At 47.4% G+C, this 19,698-nt stretch overlaps 7 protein-coding genes across 7 annotated transcripts, besides 33 other annotated features; all 7 read left to right on the top strand.

Annotated features, from left to right (window-relative positions):
* Nucleotides 1-986: a sequence feature (heterozygous, Esmeraldo-like haplotype).
* Nucleotides 1-4,286, top strand: Tc00.1047053509647.190 (hypothetical protein, conserved; the record flags this gene model as incomplete). Its single annotated transcript, XM_811124.1, has 1 exon — nt 1-4,286. A coding segment is annotated over one exon (4,286 nt), but the record flags the coding sequence as incomplete, so codon positions are not given.
* Nucleotides 987-1,699: a sequence feature (areas merged during assembly that could not be assigned to a particular haplotype. This can correspond to areas where the two haplotypes were merged or to regions with more than two copies in the genome that were merged during assembly.).
* Nucleotides 1,700-3,035: a sequence feature (areas merged during assembly that could not be assigned to a particular haplotype. This can correspond to areas where the two haplotypes were merged or to regions with more than two copies in the genome that were merged during assembly.).
* Nucleotides 3,036-3,464: a sequence feature (areas merged during assembly that could not be assigned to a particular haplotype. This can correspond to areas where the two haplotypes were merged or to regions with more than two copies in the genome that were merged during assembly.).
* Nucleotides 3,465-15,406: a sequence feature (areas merged during assembly that could not be assigned to a particular haplotype. This can correspond to areas where the two haplotypes were merged or to regions with more than two copies in the genome that were merged during assembly.).
* Nucleotides 4,386-4,433: a sequence feature (A-rich).
* Nucleotides 4,664-4,696: a microsatellite.
* Nucleotides 4,846-6,129, top strand: Tc00.1047053509647.180 (nicotinate phosphoribosyltransferase, putative; the record flags this gene model as incomplete). Its single annotated transcript, XM_811123.1, has 1 exon — nt 4,846-6,129. One exon carries the CDS (start codon nt 4,846-4,848, stop codon nt 6,127-6,129), a length of 1,284 nt encoding a protein of 427 aa, XP_816216.1.
* Nucleotides 6,140-6,206: a sequence feature (T-rich).
* Nucleotides 6,329-6,352: a microsatellite.
* Nucleotides 6,634-6,693: a sequence feature (CT-rich).
* Nucleotides 6,838-6,858: a sequence feature (AT_rich).
* Nucleotides 7,055-7,077: a microsatellite.
* Nucleotides 7,267-7,298: a microsatellite.
* Nucleotides 7,302-7,404: a sequence feature (A-rich).
* Nucleotides 7,578-7,609: a microsatellite.
* Nucleotides 7,794-7,865: a sequence feature (CT-rich).
* Nucleotides 7,985-8,005: a sequence feature (AT_rich).
* Nucleotides 8,132-8,176: a microsatellite.
* Nucleotides 8,219-8,239: a sequence feature (AT_rich).
* Nucleotides 8,297-8,355: a sequence feature (A-rich).
* Nucleotides 8,512-8,576: a sequence feature (GA-rich).
* Nucleotides 8,588-8,614: a microsatellite.
* Nucleotides 8,690-8,722: a microsatellite.
* On the top strand, nt 8,835-10,724 carry Tc00.1047053509647.170 (hypothetical protein, conserved; the record flags this gene model as incomplete). The annotated part of the gene is made up of 1 exon (XM_811122.1): nt 8,835-10,724. The coding sequence occupies one exon, from the start codon at nt 8,835-8,837 to the stop codon at nt 10,722-10,724; it is 1,890 nt and encodes a 629-aa protein (XP_816215.1).
* Nucleotides 9,300-9,337: a microsatellite.
* Nucleotides 9,430-9,476: a microsatellite.
* Nucleotides 9,485-9,509: a microsatellite.
* Nucleotides 10,465-10,501: a microsatellite.
* Nucleotides 11,048-11,067: a microsatellite.
* Nucleotides 11,394-11,416: a microsatellite.
* Nucleotides 11,485-11,895, top strand: Tc00.1047053509647.160 (hypothetical protein, conserved; the record flags this gene model as incomplete). The annotated part of the gene is made up of 1 exon (XM_811121.1): nt 11,485-11,895. The coding sequence occupies one exon, from the start codon at nt 11,485-11,487 to the stop codon at nt 11,893-11,895; it is 411 nt and encodes a 136-aa protein (XP_816214.1).
* Nucleotides 12,303-15,485, top strand: Tc00.1047053509647.150 (calcium-transporting ATPase, putative; the record flags this gene model as incomplete). The annotated part of the gene is made up of 1 exon (XM_811120.1): nt 12,303-15,485. The coding sequence occupies one exon, from the start codon at nt 12,303-12,305 to the stop codon at nt 15,483-15,485; it is 3,183 nt and encodes a 1,060-aa protein (XP_816213.1).
* Nucleotides 15,407-15,819: a sequence feature (areas merged during assembly that could not be assigned to a particular haplotype. This can correspond to areas where the two haplotypes were merged or to regions with more than two copies in the genome that were merged during assembly.).
* Nucleotides 15,820-19,698: part of a sequence feature (areas merged during assembly that could not be assigned to a particular haplotype. This can correspond to areas where the two haplotypes were merged or to regions with more than two copies in the genome that were merged during assembly.) that runs on past the window's edge.
* Nucleotides 16,787-18,337, top strand: Tc00.1047053509647.140 (hypothetical protein, conserved; the record flags this gene model as incomplete). Its single annotated transcript, XM_811119.1, has 1 exon — nt 16,787-18,337. One exon carries the CDS (start codon nt 16,787-16,789, stop codon nt 18,335-18,337), a length of 1,551 nt encoding a protein of 516 aa, XP_816212.1.
* Nucleotides 18,764-18,795: a microsatellite.
* On the top strand, nt 18,951-19,445 carry Tc00.1047053509647.130 (hypothetical protein, conserved; the record flags this gene model as incomplete). The annotated part of the gene is made up of 1 exon (XM_811118.1): nt 18,951-19,445. The coding sequence occupies one exon, from the start codon at nt 18,951-18,953 to the stop codon at nt 19,443-19,445; it is 495 nt and encodes a 164-aa protein (XP_816211.1).
* Nucleotides 19,545-19,671: a sequence feature (CT-rich).

Raw genomic sequence — 19,698 nt, 5'->3', positions numbered from 1 at the left:
TATCCGAACAGGAGTTTGCACAGGCGATTAAAGTTTTTATCCCCAGCGCCACGGATGCGGAAATTATAGATCTTATGAGAAAGGTTGACTACGAAGCGAAGGGGTGCACAACTTGGGATGATTTCTCAACGTTTTTAGTCTCCCAAAGTCGTCACCGCTCCCATCTTGCTAATGGACCGATTTCAGAGTTATCCACAACACCTGAACCGAGCTATTGCTTTTCGCACTCGCAGCATATAACGGGAACTTGCATGGAGGCGGACACACGGCGTAAACTCCTATTGACCGGTGGGTCCGAAGGCACTGTACGGGCATGGGACCTGGAGACTCTGACAAGCCGTGGAATTGTCTTTGCAGGGGACTGTTGGGTTGTTGGTGTGCACTGGGCGAATCAAATTCAAAGTATCCTTATTGTAACAATGGATCGTAGGGTGATTGTTCTGGATTCGAAAACCCTGGAGGTAAAGCGCCTCTACCGTGGGCGTGCATTAGTCGACACTATGGATGGTTATATGTACGCCCATGATAGTGTACAGTCCGTCAAGGTGGGGGGGAAGATCAAGGCAAAGGAAAAGCGGTTCGGTCCGAAAGGTGCGAGAGACTTGTTTGGAGCCGCCTCTACAAGTAGTATTGGTGGTGGTGGGAGTCCAGTTGCCTATCCTGTGAAACAGCACTCTAGTGAATCTAAAAGAAAAATGCCGGCTGCCGCAACAGCGTTAGCGCCACCCGGTACGGGTCCCTATGTCCAGTGCCGTGTGGAGGAGTGCATGCTTGCAGGTCTTGTGGATTCCGTATCTTGTTCACTTTTTCATCATTCTATGCTGCGGGAAGAAGTGCTACTTATCGCAACGGTAGTGGGTGAGGTTCGATTCTATGTGATTCCAAAGGCTTTACGAAGGGTGGTCTCCCCGTATGCGGTAGTCCGATTGCATGAAAAGCGCATCAACAAAATGAGCATCCTTTTTGATAGTAATGCCCTTTTAACGGCGTCTGATGATGGTTTAGTGAAAATGACTTCCCTAGATACAGGTGTACATCTAAGAACTTTTTTTACTTCGGGATCAGAACAGCACTCCGCCGTGCATGATTTTGCAGTGAATACACAGCTGCGTCTGCTTGTAACTGTGGGCCCGGAACGATATGGCATTGTTTGGGATTTTTCGCATGACGCACCGTTAGCCATCTTGGATGCGCACAATAGTCCCTGTCGCTGTTGTGCGGTGCACATAAGACAAAGGCAAATCTTTACGGTGGGAATAGATGGAACGATTTTTATCTTTGACACGCACGGGTATCGCTTGACGCAGGTGATACATGTACACCATCTTCATCCCCAGTGCGTTGTATATGATGAAAAGAAGATGCGTCTTCTCTGTTTGGCTTCTCATCCTTATTACCATGGGAAGGAACTTAGTGCGGCGTTTGCCTGTTCAAACAAGTACCAGGGTAATATGGCATCGATGGTGGGTATGATATACAACAAGACGTATGATCTTATTGTTACTATTGATTTAGAGGGATTGGTTATGACATGGAAAAGATCCAACGGTGCTCCTGTTTTTGCATTTCAATTGAAGGATTTTTCCGATTCCGTGGTTATGAATGCAGCACGGCTTTCTTCCTTTGCATTGGATGGATTGGGGCGTCGATTACTGACTGGGTTTCAGAATGGTGCCGTGGCTGTTTGGAATTTGGTAAATGGTCAGACGACGAATGTCATCACGGCAGCCACCGAGAGTTTTGCCACAACCACGTTAAGACCAGAGGTGACGTCGCTTGAATCTCTTATGCGGGATGGCACCACTTTTTTCTTTTTTGCCGCGGCAGGTCATCTTTTCTCCACGAGGGAGTCTGGCACATTTACAATTGCGAGCGCAAACAAGTGGGAGGTGCCAACAGTCTACGGAGAGATCCTTTCCATGTTGCCCGTGTCACTGCAGATCCTTGTTTGTGGGACTTCTTCTGGTGCTCTTATTTTCTATCATTTCTTGGCTGAGCGTCAGGTGGGATCGGCATTGTGGGTGACGGAGCCCACGGAATCCATGCACCGTTCCATTTCATTTTCGTCAGAGAAACGTCGTAGTGATGTGCAGGCGTCCGTCCTCACATCGCGTATCATTGCAATATTTCCCTTGCACGCAGTGGGACCACATATCCTTATGTCTGTGCATGCGGATGGCACGGTAGCGTTATGGCACACTTTGCGGCGGCTTTTAATGGACTCTGTTAGCTTGCGAAGTGCGTTCCCAGCGGGAAGAGGGGAAACGGGACTTGCACATGTGGCAATTGATGAGTGCAATCAATGTTTTGTATTTGCAGATGATCGAGGCGATATTCACGTGTGCAACCTTCAACTACAAGCGGTGAATGATCCGGGCTCCATGCGACCAGCGCGTACTCCGCCGTTGAAAGGCGATGCAGAAAGACCGATGGCTCATTGGCCCGGCTCACCCTTCCGCAACTACGAGTTTGTGGGAAAATCCCCAAGCTCGAAGGCAAAGGGACAAAATGATGTGGCCGGACAGCCCGATGAGAATCAGCAGCAGAAAGGACTAGAGCAAGAGGTGGATGTAGAGAAAACCCTTTATGTATTTCTCCGATTCTGCCAGGAATATGTGTTTCATTGCGGTTTTCCCTCGGTGTCAGGGGTGTCCATTGTAAAAGAACCAATACGGCGAGATCCACGAGGAGTAACAACAGCATCCACAGCAACAGAGACGCCTTTGCCCATCGCGAAAGGGGCGGAGGTGGGGGAGCAAGCGTGTGGGAGTTTAAGTGAGGGAGAAGCAGAGCATTTTATCGGCAACTACGGTCCGACTTCCGATGCCGGTTTTTATCTGGACCTCACGTCTTCCACGGCATCAGCAGGCATAATTGTTGTGTCGTCTGGCTCAGACAACTTTACCCGAGTGTTTACGCTTACTGGTACGATTATTGGGGAGTGTGGAATGAACATCTGGACCCTAGGCAAAGAGTCAACATATGAGTTCCTTGGTGTAAAACCGACAAGACGACTTCCAGCACGGGGCTGCTCTGTTCAAGCAGTTGACTTTCTTCAAGAAACACCGAAAGGGGAAAAGAGTCATCCGGTGGGTTCCCGAGGATTGCGTTTGACGCGTGGTACATCAAAGGTGGGCAAAATCCTTCGGGATTCTTTCTCAGGAAGTGAGTTGTCTACATGCCATCCCATGGCAGACACGACGGAGCTCTGGACCTCGCCTACAACTCGTTTTCCTCCTTCCGCGCCCCCTAGTGGGGCAACACCAGAGATCAATCCACTGGAATACCCCTCCATGCAGCCAACGGGTGCAGAAGTGCGGGAATTTGGGAATCGAGAAAAAAAAGATTCACACGCAAAAGACCGCTTGCTACGGCGATTTCTCCCGAAGGCAACTACACCCTTTGAGGAAGCCGGTGTCCTATCCACGCATATTCACTCACGGCGTTTAAAGGAAGAAAATATTCAGGGTCTTGTCAAGAGTGAATTTATTTCTAGACTGCGTGGATTGCCTGTGAACGGCTCTGATGAAGATTCAGCTGCCCACAGAACACCGCTGGCTTTCGAAAGGAACCCCAGGGGCGGTGTGCATGCTGAGCCATCAAGTGAATCTTTCTTGTCCGCTTCCGGCGTCAACAATCACAACAGCATTAACACGAATAATCATTCAGGTTTGACGAATGGTACGGCAGTTGGTAATGGTTTACCGGAGGAGACATTCACGCCTTTGGATACAAGAAACCACGTTCCACCTGTTTTTGTTGTTGGAGGTCTTTCGCACTCTGGTCGAATGGCAAAGGCGCAGGCTGGAGCAGTCGCATGGAAGTGGGATTTACCTGCATCAAACGATATTGAGGTGACGCAGACTCCTGTCTCATGCGCGCTTCGACAGAATGCTTTTTCAGCTCTCACCGCATCCCCCGTGGAAGATGAAGCTCAGCGGCAGGACCTCATTCAAGAGCACATGGAGGCACAAAGACGCATGTTGCTTGCACTTGGACGCAAAGACTCAGTCCTTGGAACAGTGTTGTCTTGCCGCAGCTCTAGGCACAACAGTGTATCCCCATCTGAGAAAATGGGAAAGACTACTGGCACTCAGTTATTGGAGACACTTCGGATTCAGTCCCTTGGCATGATGGAAACGAGGGACCGAATCGCGCGGATCACGGCGCGGCTGCACTTGGCCCCTGTCAGTCCAATAGTTCCTCCGTCAGTAATTCGTGAGCGCGAAGGTGATTCTCCATTGAAAGATGAAAGGAAAAGCACGCACAGTGCCGCTTTTCGGTGAGGCGATATGGTAAGAATTAGAGGGGAAGAAGTGGGGCGAGTAGACTCGTCGTCTTGAGATTCCCTCCCTCATACCAACTGATGTAAACAGATTTTTGAGTTTTGCTTTTTTTTTTTTTTTTTGTTGTTGTTGTTTTTGCTTCTTCTTGATTGCCCCATGAAATATATATATTTGTATATGTATGTATGTATGATTCAGTTTAGTCCTGACGAGCATTTTTGCGTGTGCGTCTCATTTTTATACTTTTATCATACCCTCCCCTTTTGGGGAGGGGGGGGGGCTTCTTGTTGTGAGGACGGCGTGAATAGACGAGGAATGGCCGACTCTGTGGGTTTATGCATTGATCACGGTATGTGCTGGAGAGTGTGATGGTTGTATTGTTTTTTGTTTGTTTGTTTGTTTGTTTTTTTCATGTGTTTCTCTCTTCATCCTTTGCATTTTTCTGAGCACCCGGTCCATTAATAATAATCATAATCATAATATATAGGGTTTGGGGGGTTGTGGTGACTGAGAGGGAAAAGTAGTTAGGGGAACTTTCGGACGAGGGGTAGAGGGGCAAATGGTGGATGTGGCCAGGCCGATCATTACGTCCGTGCTGGACACAGATGCATACAAGTTGCATATGCAGCAGGCTGTATTTCACCTATACCCTTCCGTTTGCACGGCTTTTGATTTTTGCTGTCGTGATAGGGATGAACACTTTGGGGACGCCGCTGACGCCATACGCGAAGAAGTTCATCTCATGCAAAACCTCGCCCTCACAGATGATGAGTATAAATACCTGGCATCGAAACGATATTTACGAAAGGACTACCTGGACTGGCTCCGCAAATATCGGTTCAACCCACAGCAAGTGACGGTGCGTGCTGTGCCGTCAGACGACGGAAACGTGGATCTTGCCATCAACATTAACGGCCCCTGGGTGGAGACGATTCTGTGGGAGGTGCCGCTCCTAGCCATTGTGAGTGAGGTGGTGCATCGACGTCGTACGCCGAATTTAGGGGTGGCAGAGGCGTTGGCACACCTTGAAAAAAAACTAGAGGCTTTTTTCGCCCAGACAACTGAAGAGTCGATTGAGACATTTTGCGTCTCGGAATTTGGAACCCGGCGACGTTATAGTTTTGGCGTGCAGGAGGCCGTTGTAAAGGCGCTCCATTCGCATCCAAAGTTTGGTCGATACTTCTGTGGCACGAGCAATTACCTTCTGGCGAAGAATCTGGGTCTCCCCGCAGTTGGCACACAGGCACACGAGTGGTTTCAGGCTCATCAGCAGCTGACTCCCATATTACGTGACTCGCAGCGGGTGGCGCTGACGCAGTGGTTGAAGGAGTACCCGCATGATCTTCGCATTGCACTCACGGACTGCATCTCCATGGACAGTTTCCTTTGTGACCTCACCAAGGATCTGGCGGATGCATACACCGGCCTTCGCCACGATTCCGGTGACCCTATCGAGTGGGGGCAAAAGGCCGTGAAACACTACCGGAAACTTGGCATTGACCCCAAAACCAAAACGCTTGTCTTTTCTGATTCTCTGGACCTCGAAAAGGCCGCGATGCTGCATCGTACCTTTTCTAACGAAATCAATGTCATGTGCGGCATCGGCACGCAGCTTTCCTGCTCCATCCCTGGTGCACGTGGGATTAATATCGTCGTTAAGATGACTGACTGTGAGGGGAAACCCGTTGCGAAGCTGTCCGATGATCCCGGAAAAACTATTTGTCGCGACAGAGACTTTGTTTCCGAGCTGCGGCGCGCGTTTGGTTTACCAATGATGGCTGTCGCCCTTGTCACAGCGGTCGCATCCGTGCCGAACGAAGGGATATGTGGCCTACAAGCATAATGCGGTGTCTAAACAAAAAAGTAAAAATAAAAAAAAACACGAAGAGGGAGAAGGTAAAACAAAAAAGAAAGAGAAAATTGAGAGTTATGCGGCTGTAAAACACATTCATTTATGCGTTTTTGTGTGTGCGTGTATGTGTTCGTTTGTTTAGCACTTGTTTGCTTTAGATGTCTTTTAGCTGAGACTCAATAAAGAAAGGGTGTGTGTGTGTGTGTGTGTGTGTTCTTTTGTGTTTATTTGTGTCGGCCTGTTTCTGATGGAGAGGGAGGGAATGGAGGAACGAAAGGAGTCGGTCCCAGAAGCCACAGGTGGAAAAAAAAGAGAACATGAAGGAGGAGGAATCAGTATGTGTACATGCATATGTATATTTACTGAGAGGCAATGAAAGAGGCGGCGAGGGGGGAGAGCAGACTGGAATATTGTACGAGAGGTGACAAGTGAAGGTTTTTTTCCCACCCAATGGACGGGAGGACATTTATATACAGCACCCCCATCATTTCTAGGGGAAGAAATGGAGAGAAGGAAGAAGAATGAATAAGGGAAAGAAAGAAAAAAAAAAAAAAAACGGGATAAATGGAAAATAAAGTATTAACCAAATTCGTAGCAGAAAAGCAAGTCTTAAGGGCAAAGAGGAAGTTTCCTCCTCCGTGGCATTTTTCTCTTCTCCAATTCCTCACAAGAGAATGACAGAAAGAGTAAAAAAACCCCTAAATTATATATTTATATTTACGTATTTGTCCGTGTGCTTCTTCACATCAACTTTTATGGCATATTCCGGTTGGGCAGAGGGACTTTGCCCACTCTTCTCTCAGAGGCCCCACAATCAACACCAGTAAAAAAAAAAAAAAAGTATATTAATGTATGTATGTATATATCTATCTATAGGTGTAGGTGTAAACAGTGATAATTCGATAATACCCATCACTTGTTGTTGTTGTTGTTGTTGTTTTTTGAGAAAAAAGAAATTTAAACACAAAAGAGGAAAGGAGAAACGGCGGGTGTTTTTGTGGATCTCCCTCTCTATTGCCACGTATATATATATATATATACAGATGCATGTGTGCTTATTTTTATTAAATCTCAGCGACGTCTTTTATATATATTTATTTAGGTGAAGGCGAAAAGGAGGAAAAACTGTTGTTTTTTTTTTTTTTTGTTTTTGTTTTTGTGCGTCTTTTGTTGGTTTATTTATTTATTTTTATTGTTCCCGTTTTTTTTTTCTTTTCGCATATTTCTTCTCTTGTTCTTTTGTGCTTTGCGCTTTGTTTTGTGTTTGGAAGGCCTGCAAAGGCAGGGCCGTTAAACGCGAGAATTTGTTGTTTTAACTCCGTTAAATCCATAACGAAGTAGAGAAGAGAAGGGAATGAACCGCCCAATTTACCCTGCCACTTTAATTTTTTTTTTTTCTCTCTCTCTCTATTTATTTATCTCTTTTGTTTGCTGCTATCAAAAAAAAAAAAAAGAGGAAGAAAAAAAAAAATTTTTTTTTTTTTTTGTGTGGTGGTGTGTTGCTTTTGTTTTTGGTGTTTTGATGGGAGGGAGGGAGGGAAAGGGCGAAAGAGAGGAGAGTTAAGCAGGGGGGGGAGAGCGAATAATGTACGAGAGGTGCAAGTGAAGGTTTTTTTTTTTTCCCCCCAATGGGCGGGATTATATTACCCCTTTTTAGGGGAAGAAAGGGATAGAAGGAAGAAGAATGAAGGGGAAAAAAAAAAAAAACAGAATAAAGGAAAATAAAGTATTAACCAAATTCGTAGCAAAAAGCAAGTCTTAAGGGCAAAAAGGAACTTTCCTCCTCCGTGGCATTTTTCTCTTCTCCAATTCCTCACAAGAGAATGACAGAAAGAGTAAGAACCCCTAAATTATATATTTATATTTACGTATTTGTATGTGTGCTTGTTCAAATCAACTTTTATGGCGTATTCCGGTTGGGCAGAGGGACTTTGCCCACTCTTCTCTCAGAGACCCCACAATCAACACCAGCAAAAAAAAAAAAAGTATATTAATGTATATATCTTTGTATATATATATATATATATATATATATGTACAGGTGCATGTGTGCTTATTTTTATTAAATCTCAGCGACGTCTTATATATATATATATATTTAGGTGAAAGCGAAAAGAAGGAAAAACTGTTGTTTTTTTTGTTATGCGTGTTTCGTTGGTTTATTTATTTATTTTTATTGTTTCCGTTTTTTTTTTTTTTTTCTTCTTTTTTTTTTTTGCGTATTTCTTCTCTTGTTCTTATGTGCTTTGCGCTTTGTTTTTTGTTTGGAAGGCCTGCAAAAGCGGCAGTTAAACCGGTATTTGTTGTTTTAACTCCGTTAAATCCAACGATGAAAGGAATGAACCCCCAATTTACTCTGCCTCTTTAATTTAATCTCTCTCTCTCTCTCTTTTGTTTGTCGGTATCATTCTTTCCTTTTCTTTCTTTGTTTTTTTTTTGCGACGCGGTCTTCTTTTTTTTTTTTTTTTTTTTTTTTATTGACGGGATGCCGGATTCTGCGATCATCTCACTCTTTTTTCTTATTGTTGTTGTTGTTGTTGTGCGCCCTGTCTTTTTTTTTTTTTTGGTTTTTTTTCTTTTCTTTGCCGCGTAACCCTCTCCTTCTTTTTATTTGTGTCTTCTGCCGTCTTGGGAACGTACGGGGAAGTAAGAGGTTGTTGGCCGTCTTTGTGCTGTTTTTGTGACAAATTGACTTGATGTTAGAGGAAGCCGTGCTTGATGGAAAAGCAGTGCAACTGTGGGAATTACCAGCCCGCTTGCACGCCAATGAATCTTTACTGCGCGAGTTCTTTGCACGCCACTTTGACCGCACTCCTGCGGCTCACATAAAAAAGGTGGTGTTCAACAAAAATAGTGGAGGAAACGCGGAGGGAAGATCTGGAACCTCGCCTCGTGTGGGGGGTGAGGCCACAGTTGAGTTCTTTGAATCGGGGGCCGTTCATTTGGTGTTGTCTCGGATCATCCAACACGAGCTGGTTGAGCGGGACGAATCCCACCACATGGAGTTGAGGCGTGGCTTCATTTATTTGGGACAGGACCGCATGCTGGTGGAGGGCGTCGTGCATCTCGTGCAGTCGCCACCCGTGGGGAGTAAGGCTGCACATGGCAGCAATGCGCCCGCCGTACCGCGGAATGATGCGAGGCCGCCGTGTGCAAAGGGAGCCGCCGCTGCCGCTGCTGCTGCTGCTGCGACTGCCGCCACAACAACCCACACAGCTGCCGGCACCAATGGTGATGAAAAAAGCAATAGCAATATAATGCCTGGAGGAAACCGTGGAATGATCTGTGGACAAGAGGAAGATGAAGATGAAGAGGAGGAAGAAGATGAAGATGAAGAATCGGAAATTGATGATGATGATGATGATAGTGATCCCGATGGAAGCGAAAGAGCTGAGGGCGAGCGTCGACTGATGTCAAGAGGCAGTGAAGCAAATCAGCAAACCCCTTTGGCGGCCAGGACGGATGCCGTGGTGCTCTGCATGACGTTTGTGTGTCTATTTGATCGGCATCAGCACGAGGGTGGTGCCGGTGGTCGGCAACACAATGGCGATGCAAATGGCTTCGGCATCACTCCGCACGTCGTGTTTCAACTCTTGCGGGGCATCTGTTTGGCCCGGAAGATCGTCATGTTTAACCGCAGGGATCCGCGAGAGAGTGGGGGCGGCATGAAGCAACGAATGGCCCGGGCTCTCGTCGAGGTGAGTGGGGAAGAGGATGCAAAGAAGGTGGTGGACGCACTTCACGGAACAGCACTGGAGTTGGCATACTCGGGCCCGAACGAAGACGAGGTGGAATACCGCTGCCGCATATACGCGCGGTACAACGAAGACGGACGGACATACCGACAGCTGACTGTGCCCTTGAACACAAAAACGGCGCTCAGCGTCACACCGCAGAATATTGCGATGATGGGCCCTTTGCTTCAACGCCAGAGATATGACCGTGAGATGCCCGGGAATAGCGACACGGCACGCGAAGCCCCACTGAGTGAGCCCGGTGCTATGCAAAACAGGCAACAAAATCAGCAACCAAATTATAATCGAGAACAAGATGGCATCGCGGTGAGGAACAAGGAAAATAATGGAGGAGGTCAAGGTCGTCGTAGGAGACGACGTGAGCGTTCCGGGGGGGAAGGAATGCAGCAGCGTTCAAACGACACGGAGAATGTGACGAAGCGTTGCCGTCTAAGTACTGAGTGCCAAGACTTTCATCCGCACGGGAACAATGGTGAGGAGAGAAAAGGCGAACGACAATGTGCGACCAATACTCTAGAAGACGCCACGCGACCCGCGGGGACGACGGAAAAAAGCAATTTTGACTACAACAAGCAGCAATGGCAGCAGTGGCAGCAGCAAAAGCAACAAAAGTTGGAAATAAATAAGGAAACCCAGCAATATGATAACCCACAGAAGCCCCTTTATGCGAATGTGGGAGTTGCTGCGGCGCAACAGCCGGATGTGAAAAAGCCATTGCCACCCGGATGGCGAACCATCTACTCGACTGAGTATGAACGATACTACTACGTGCATCGTGACCCGGTGACTGGTGTGGAAGTGTCTTCATGGGAGTTAACACGAATTCCATAACGAGGTTTGGTGAAAAATTGAAAAGCGTCCTATATAGCAGGTTATTCCCTATTTTATTGAATTAAAATTCTAAGACAGGTATTTTCAGTGTGAGTCTGAAGAGAACACAATAAAAGGAAAAACGGAAATATGCGTACTGAAGAGCGTATTGCTCTTGGAAATACTTTACGAATAAAGGCTCACAATTTGTTTTTTATTCTATGCGCAGGTATAGTTTTAGACAAAAATAATAAACGCACATGCATAATTTACATAGGGAAATTTGATAGCGATATTGGGCTTGTGTTGCCGTTTTTATGATCATCCATGATTGATGTTCCTTTTTGTTGTTGTTGTTGTTGTTTTTTGTTTCTATTTCTTTGTTAGAGAACCTCTCTTTTTGTTGTTTACCCCTTTGAGAAGAAGGGGAGAGAGAAGGATGCCAGATCAGTTGTTAGTATTGATTGGGTCTGATGGTAAACAGGCGACTGTGAGTCGTTCTGTCGCGACGCAGGCTTCTTTGGTTTTGCGAGATCTGCTTGACGGAAGGGAACCCACGACACGTTTAGAAGCCCTCGTCAGTGGAACAGGCGATCGTGGCGATAAAACCTCTGAAAGTCAAATGGCGGGTACACAGAGTAGTACCGCCAGTGCTAGTATTCCGAGTGCTGGTGCGGCCTGCGGTAACAATGGTGGTGGTGGTGGTAGTGGTGCTACTCCAGCCATTGAGTTGCCGTTTCCGTACTTTACAGGTGATCTCCTCCGAAGAATTTGTGCACATATGACGTATCGGTACAATTATCAGCCGCCGAACCGAAGTGACGAGGGGGCAAGCGCAGGGAATGGGAAAGGTGGTAACGGTGGTGGTGGTGGTTCTGCTTGGTCTCATGGACGAAATGTGATGCGCGAGATTCCTCGACCGATGGTATTGCCACTATGTGAATACTTGGACCCCTACGATCGCCGCTTTATTGAGGACTGGGATGAGGCAACAACAGTGTTGATGGTAAAGGCTGCCACTCTTCTAAATTATGAGGAATTATTGTGTTTAGCATCAGCAAAACTTGCCGTGTATTTATCGGAGAAGTCTGTTGAGGGTATTCGGGCGTTTCTGGGAGTAGAGAGCGACTTTACACAAGAGGAGGAAGCGGAGCTAAAGAAGGAGCTGGAGCGGGTGCTCGGCGAACGATAGTGAATGGGTCGGTGGGAAGAAAAAGAAGGAAAAAAGGAGTGAAATTGATTCCTCTCCCTCTCGCTGTGTCCTTTGATATGTGTGTCTGCATATAAATATTTGCCTGTTTTATTGACAGTTTTTGCTGATTGTTTTTTGTTTTTGTTTTTTGTTTTTTATGATCAAATGGTTTTGCCTTTTGCCCTTCGGACTTTACACTACGAGCCATACACTGAAAGGGCAGCTGTCTTTTTTATTCCTACGATATTGTTGAAACCATTTCCGTGTTTTTTTCTCAGTAGTTGCACAAAAGGGGTATCATTTTCCTAGCGGCCCTTTACTTTTGGTGAAATATTGCAGTCGGCTCATATCCTCTTTCATATTTTCTCTCTTTGCTTTTTTTGTTTCGAGGAGGAGAAGGAGTGAAGATGCAAGGAAGGTCCGCCGTTGTACATGTGCACTCTGGGGATACTGGAAAGGGTGCAACAAGTGGTATTATAAACGCTCTTTCAGGCATTATAGGGCACAAGCGACTCGAGCAGTTTGCTTCAGAGGTCTCTGGACACCAAGGGCTTCTGAATTTGCTTGATGTACGTTGTGAAGATCCCACTGCGTGGAGCGGTACTCGCGGTATTCGTGGTGGAGTGTTGGCCGCCTCTGTGCATGAGCGACGAGAGCGTTTTGGTGCCAACCGTTTAATGCGTCATCAGAAGAAAACTTTTATGACTTTCGTCAGGGAATCTGTTGAGGATGACCGAACACTGCAACTTCTCATTGGTTCGGCCGTTTTATCCGTTGTGCTTGGAATGACTACGTCCGACTATCGTGAAGGAACAATTGACCGAAGCACCGGTCTGGTAGAAGGTGCGGCGATATTTCTCTCTGTTTTCATTGTAGTAACGCTGAGTGCATTGAACAATTACAAGAAACAGGAACAATTTTCGCATGTCATTGAACGAGAGGATCAGTCTCGACAACTTGTGCTTGTTTGGCGATATGAATCTGCCTCAGGCGGGGAGTTGATGCTTCGGTCGATGGAGGTACACGTTGAGGACGTTGTTGTGGGTGATGTTGTGCAAATTTCTGCGGGAATGGAACTGACTTTTGATGCCATATTATTTGATAACCGTTACGTTGTGTGCGATGAGTGTAGTGTGACGGGAGAGAGCGAGGAAATCATTAAGGATCTCCAACGTGACCCATTTTTGATTAGTGGCTCCAGTATTCTTGATGGTTCTTCCGAGGCTGTCGCTGTTGTTTGCGCAGTAGGGGAGCATAGTTTTGCGGGAGAGATCGCCATGGCAATTCACGGCACCGAGAAGAAGAATACACCCCTCCAGGATCAGCTGGAGGCATTGGCGGGGAGAATTGGAAAGTACGGTTTGTTAGCAGCCATTTTAACATTTGCTGCACTTTTCCTAAAGGAGGCCTACCGGATTTTGGTTCACGCCAGCCCTTTTTCCCCCATGAAATTCTTTGGAAACCTTACTACAGCCATCGCCATAGTTGTGGTTGCGGTGCCAGAGGGACTTCCTCTTTCAGTAGCCATTTCACTTGCCTATTCCATGCGCCGGATGTTACAAGACGGAAACCTGGTACGACACTTGGCGGCGTGTGAGACCATGGGTGGAGCGACTGTGCTTTGCACCGACAAGACCGGTACAATTACATCGCCAGATATGAAACTTGTCCGTGTTTTTTTCGAAGGGCGGAGTTATTTGAGAAAGGGAAATGCCCCAAATGGGACAGTTTCTAGAAATGAGGCCTTTGTCAAACTCCCCTCTACACACTCTGCCTTACGTCTGATGGAGTGTGTTGTTGCCAGCGCATTGGATCCGGAACTGGGGCGGGCGCGAAGCAGAACCGGAGAGGCTCTGATGCAGCTAGGATCCAATCTATGTGTCGTTGCAGACGATGGACGTGTTACTCCCTTTTACTACGATTTTGAACCCCTGTTGGCCATCATGCGTGATAATTCATCATTTGTTCGTTTTCCATTTAGTTCGCTTCAAAAAAAGTGCACGACGGTTCTCAGGCTACCCAATGGGGTCAGTCGTGTGTATGTGAGCGGGGCTCCGGAGGTTTTACTGGAAGAATGTCGAAAAGTTGTGGTGGAGAATGGTCGGCTGGAACCGCTGGACAAGACGCGCCGCGTTTACTATGAGGGTATTTTGCGAGAATATGCACAAGCAGGCCTTCGTACCGTCTGCTGTGCCTACGGGGATGTTGACTCCTTTGAGGGAGCTGGCAAGGCCTACGGCATTCCGCCTGCTCCACCTAATGTCCCGCTAAATTTTTTGGTGCTTCTTGCATTGGAAGAGGCAATTCGTCCTGAGGTGCCGGGATCTCTGGAAATGTGTTTTCGTGCCGGGCTGCGTGTGATTTTGATCACAGGTGACGCGACGCTGACGGCCGTCAATATTGCGAGCCGTTGTGGGTTGCTAAGTCTGGTGCGCCCCCATTACCGAAATGCATGTAGCGGTTCCTTTTCTTCTTTGCAGGACTTGGATGCACTCATTGTGGAGGGTTACGTGATGGACGGGGCGGAATTTCGAGCCCTCAAGGACGAAGAATTAATAGAGAAATGTATACAAAAACTTTGCGTATTGGCCCGTGCCACCCCTTTGGATAAGAAGCGCGTTCTGCGGCTTTTAAAGTGCCATGACCCCCTTGCCGTGGTGGCCGTGACAGGCGACGGCACCAATGATGCCCCAGCCCTTAAAACGAGCGATGTGGGATTTGCGATGAATACTGGGAGTGATGTGGCAAAGCGGGCCTCTGACATTGTGCTGCTTGACAATAATTTTGCGGGCATGGTGAAAGCAACCATGTGGGGTCGCAATGTGAAGGACAATATTCGGAAGTTCCTGCAGTTTCAGTTAACCGTGAACTGCGTGGCGTGTTTAGTTGCGTTTACTGGCATTCTCATCAACGAGAAAAATATGTCACCACTGAAGCCAGTACAATTGCTATGGCTTAACCTCATAATGGACACATTAGCGGCATTGGCGCTGGCGACGGAGTTACCTTGTGAGTCGGCACTCCTTTCGCGCCCTCCGGAGCCCCGTCATGCATCGGTCATTTTACCTAGCATGTGGTTTCAGATGGCAACACAGGGCAGTTTTCAATTTCTTTCTCAAATTTACATGCTTTCATATGGCTACCGACACTTTAAAACTCAAAATGCATCTGAGATGGTGCGGAATGATTCCTCTACCATGGAATACTTTGGCCCAAAGCATCTCTCTATTGTGTTCAATGTGTTTGTGCTCATGCAAGTGATGAATTTTTTCAACGCTCGTCTGTTAAACCGAGACGAAAGTTTTTTTGGACGATGGGGAGATAGTTCAGCCCTGCTGCTGATTGTAACCCTGATTGTGGTCTTACAGGTATTTATTGTGCAGTACGGTGGACGCCTGATGTCAACTGTTCCTTTAACTGCGAGTGATTGGTTGTTTTGCGTCGTGTATGCGAGCGGCAGTCTTTTGGTGAGTGCGATAGCCCGTTGGTGGTGGTGGAACGTGCTTCATAGTGACGGTGGCCTCGCTGCGCACTGGACACGAAGGTGCTTTGGGTTCCTGCACAGCCCTATTAGCGAAAAACGTATGTAGGGAAAGCTTTAAATTTAAAAAAAAAATGAAAAGTAAAAAATGGATGCTTGCGGGAAAAGGAGGTGAGCAAGGGATAACGACGGCGCTGGACTGTTGCGCATATATTTCAGCACCGCACCGTTGCAAATGTGAAACGAAAGAATAAAAACAATTAAAAAAAAAAGATAATGGGGAGGATGATGATGGAGATTTCAAAGGGAGAATAATTAGGACGAAGTGAGAAATGAATGGAGTGCATTAAAAAGAAGGAAAAAAAAAGAAAGAGGGGCTTGTTCTGTTCTCTCATTTGCTCCATGCGTGTTGTTGTTTGTTTTTTTTTTCGTAGAGAAGTATCCGTGTTTGTTTGCTTGTGTGTGTATTAATTATCATTGTGATACAATAACCTTCTCTTTTTTGTTGTTATTGTTTTCTTGCCGTTCTCTCTTTCTCCCTATATTTGCTGCATTTGCGGCCTCAGTCAATATGACTGTCCGCTTGGACGCTGATGTGGTTACTTGATTTTTTTTTTTGTTTGTGTGTGTGTGTGTATTTTTAAGCTTGTGAAACAGTGTGTGAGCAACCAACCGGGGCCAATTAACTGAATGAGCGTATTGTTGAATGCCCTCCGTTTTGTTATCCACAAATGGAATCTTTTTTCTTTTTCCAATGATACCGCGTTGGAAGATGCTGCTTTTTCCACTCCTCCCACCCACTCCTTCCCGCTGCTGCCGCTGCTGCCCTCCATGCGGTGGACAGGGGAAGAGTTAGGGGGATTGCGGGGCCCTTTCAAAGCCTGTCCTCTCGCGACTTCACAACAGGCCGGACTGTTGCGTAATGCCTCTTGTATGAATTTGGCTCTTTAACGGGTGTGTGGCTGTTGGATGAATCTCAAACGGATTGTGGGATGCCAGGCACACGGAACCAAGCTTTAATCTTCGCTTTTTCCTTCCTTCTTTCTCCTTGCGGGAAGCAGAGCGACTAGGCATCGGCCAGACACGCATTTGTTTTTTGTTGTGTTTTTTCTTTCTTGTATTTTTACATCTGGATGGAGGAGAAACATTTCTTGCGGCCACACGCTGTGTTATTTTAGATGCATGCACAGGGCGTCTGAAACGAATCCTTGGAGATCTTTTTTCCGTGTTTGTGTTTTTTTATTTGTGTTTGCCTTCTCAATTCCCTTTTCTTTTTTGGCTGCATGACATGCGTGTGATGTTAGGGTGATACATACATACATACGGGGAGACCGATTCCGTTCCGTCGTGTGCGGGCTCCCTCTTTGGGCGTTTGGTGGTGCTGGTGTTTGGATTTCTTTGTTTGTGGGGATGCACGATCAGCGGAAAGTACGCCAGGAATTTGATGAAAAGACGCGGGAGCAGCGGCTCGCTGAAGTGCAGGCGTTCACTTCCGCCTATGGCTCCCTACTGAGGCAACGCGATAATCGCGTCTACTCGGAGGCGGTCCTGCAGCAGCTCTCGGAGCTTCTTCAAAAGAACCCGGAGGCGTACTCGATGTACAACTACCGACGCATTGCGTTGCTGCATCTCTGGGGAAAAATGCGGGAGCAGCGGGAGGAGAAAGTGGAGCCCGCCGACGCGATCGAAAACACCACACAAGTGGTGGGCGACACAGCGGCAGGAGGGCTCCCCTCGTCGCAGAGTGACGAAACGAAGCAGCACGCCCCACAAGGGGAGATTGAGTGGTTGAAGGAAGAACTGAAGCTTAGCTCAATGATACTTGTTAGTGACTACAAGGTGTACGCCGCGTTTATGCACAGGCGCTGGATTTTTGCGCAGCTCGAGCGACTTGCCAAGGATGCCCTTTTTGCTAACACTGCCACAAACACTGCCGGTGTTGCTGTGCAAAGCGACTCTGATCGTGTGGAGTGCCCGGAGGAGTTGCGATTCTGGTCGTCCGCGCTAATGAAAGAAAAGAAACAGTGCGATATGCTGCTTGCGGCCGATGAACGCAACTTTCACGCGTGGAACTACCGCCGCTGGATTTTACGTGAAATTGCGCGGATGGAACAACTCCTCGCGCAGTATTCCATCGATCTCAACGCCTCCGCCTCCAAGAACACCGCTGAGGGAGAGGCTCCCGCTATGAAACAAGAAGAAGAAGAAGAACAACAACAACAACAAAAGCAGAAGCCACAGCCACGCGCTCGTAGTGGTGGTGACAATGGGGAACCGTGTGGGTCGTTTTTCATTCCTGAAGAGCTGAAGGAGATGAAGTTCACCACCACGATGTTGCGGCGAAACTTCTCCAACTACAGCGCGTGGCATCAGCGTGGAGTGATCATTAACACGGCGCTTCAACGCCTACAGGAAAAGTCTGAAGACGATGTTACGCGTGATGTTGCATTGAGGGAAGCATGGGGGCAGCTGGAGGAGGACCTGGAGTTTTTCATTACCGCGGTCTACTGCGATCCGGCTGATCAATCGGCGTGGTACTACGTTCAGTTTCTCATTCGGTCAGCTGACACTCTAGAACGCATCTCGCCTGCGCACCATGCGGTGCGTATCGAGTTCACAACGCGTCCTATTCAGGCGTGTATAGAACTTCTGGGCGAAGAAAAGCGACTGGGTGATGAGGCAGAGGCGTACTGGCCTCGCTACTACCTTTTCACCGTGCTACTTTCTTCCTTTGGTGCCGGTAACAGCAACACTGACGGAAAGGACAAGGCGAGAGCGGCAGTGACGGCCTTTGCAAGTGAAATACGTGGAGTATTATGTCCTAATGATTCGCCCGGTGAAAGCAGGGAGATTGAGGAAGATTGTGTATGGTGTCTGCGGGAACTTGCCTCAGAATTGGTGCGGGCGGACCCTCTGCGTGCTGGCATGTACAAAGGCCTACTTGCGACAGTCACCAGTTGATGGGGCGGTCCAACAAGCTGAAGGGCGGTGGTGTAGGAGGGGAGGGAGAAATCTCTGATGGTTTTCGAGAAAAATATTAGAGCCCTGCGCGGGCGGCGGGCGAAAGACGCTTTTAGTGTTTGTCCTTCTTTTTGTTCCTTGTTGATGATGCTGAGGAGAGAGAATTTACCTTAGACTCCCTGTGGGTGATGGAATGTACATGCATGTGGCCATAAAGTCGGTATACTGAAATTACGAAGCGTCTTTTTTTTTTTTTTTCTTCTTGTTGTGTTTCCGTTAGAGAAAATTAGGGCCACAGGACATTCAACAGGAAAGAGAAAGGAAGAGAAGGACAACAACAAACAAAAAAAAGACCAGAATAATTCTTTGATTTTTTTTTTTTCTACGGCGAGCATCAAATATTCCCTCCTTTTATTGTTTTAGAGCTTGTTTTGTTTTCTTTTTTTTTTTTTGTTTTGCCTATTCTTTGCTTATTGAACCCACCGCAGATTCAAATCCGGTATTTTCACAGGGAGGACTTCATTCACCCGTCCAGATCGCAAGGAGGGGGGAGAACCGAGGGTGTGTGCCACGCGTAGTTGTTCGTACACCTGCAAGAGGCCGCGGAGGGGAAATGGGATGCAAGAACTCAAAGGCGAGAGAGCCACCTGCGGACACCGTCACCGCGGCGCAAGCCAATATCGCCACCAATAAGAACAGCAGCACTGCGCCCACGTTAAGCCCCGCTCAGCATCACGCAAAGCAGACAGGTGAAACGAAAAGGAATAATGCCGCATCCCCTGCATCTCGTGGCAACAATGGCGAGGCGAGTGAGAACGAATCACGGAGCGAGCAACCGAAGAAAGCACTAGGCCCGGGTGGCAATGACGTCAAGCAGGCGGCATCAAACTCCCCGTCGAAGCAGGAGCTTGACGACGAGGGAAACCCGCTGCTGCTGCCGAACGGCGATTGGGTAAGGACGGAGGGCACGCCGTTCTACTACTCGGTGGAGGAAAACCTTTACTTCCACCCGCCTAGTTGCCAGTTTTATGACCCGACAAACGGGATGTGGTACGATCCGGAGAAGGACGAGTGGTACTACGATGACGAGAACGGTGCGCAGGAGTAGAGGGTGAATCCTGTTTCCACTTGTTGAAGGGAAATGGAGAATGAGAGTGTGTATTTGTTTTTGTGTGTATGTGGGAGAAGGAATATGTGGGAAAAGTTGGAAAGAAATAAAGCAACGAAGAAGGAGAATGAAACTTAGAGGAGAAGATAAGCAACACCAAAAAATAAAAAAATAAGAAAGAAAAAATAAAAACAAGTAAAATAAAAAAGGAATAAGACAAGAGAAATGATTGTATGCAACTGAGACTTGACGC

The sequence above is a fragment of the Trypanosoma cruzi genome, genomic scaffold (assembly GCF_000209065.1).
Source record: "Trypanosoma cruzi strain CL Brener 1047053516323 genomic scaffold, whole genome shotgun sequence".
Taxonomy (NCBI): domain Eukaryota; phylum Euglenozoa; class Kinetoplastea; order Trypanosomatida; family Trypanosomatidae; genus Trypanosoma; species Trypanosoma cruzi.
Note: the sequence above shows the minus strand (reverse complement) of the source record. Positions and strands in the feature narration are given on the sequence as shown.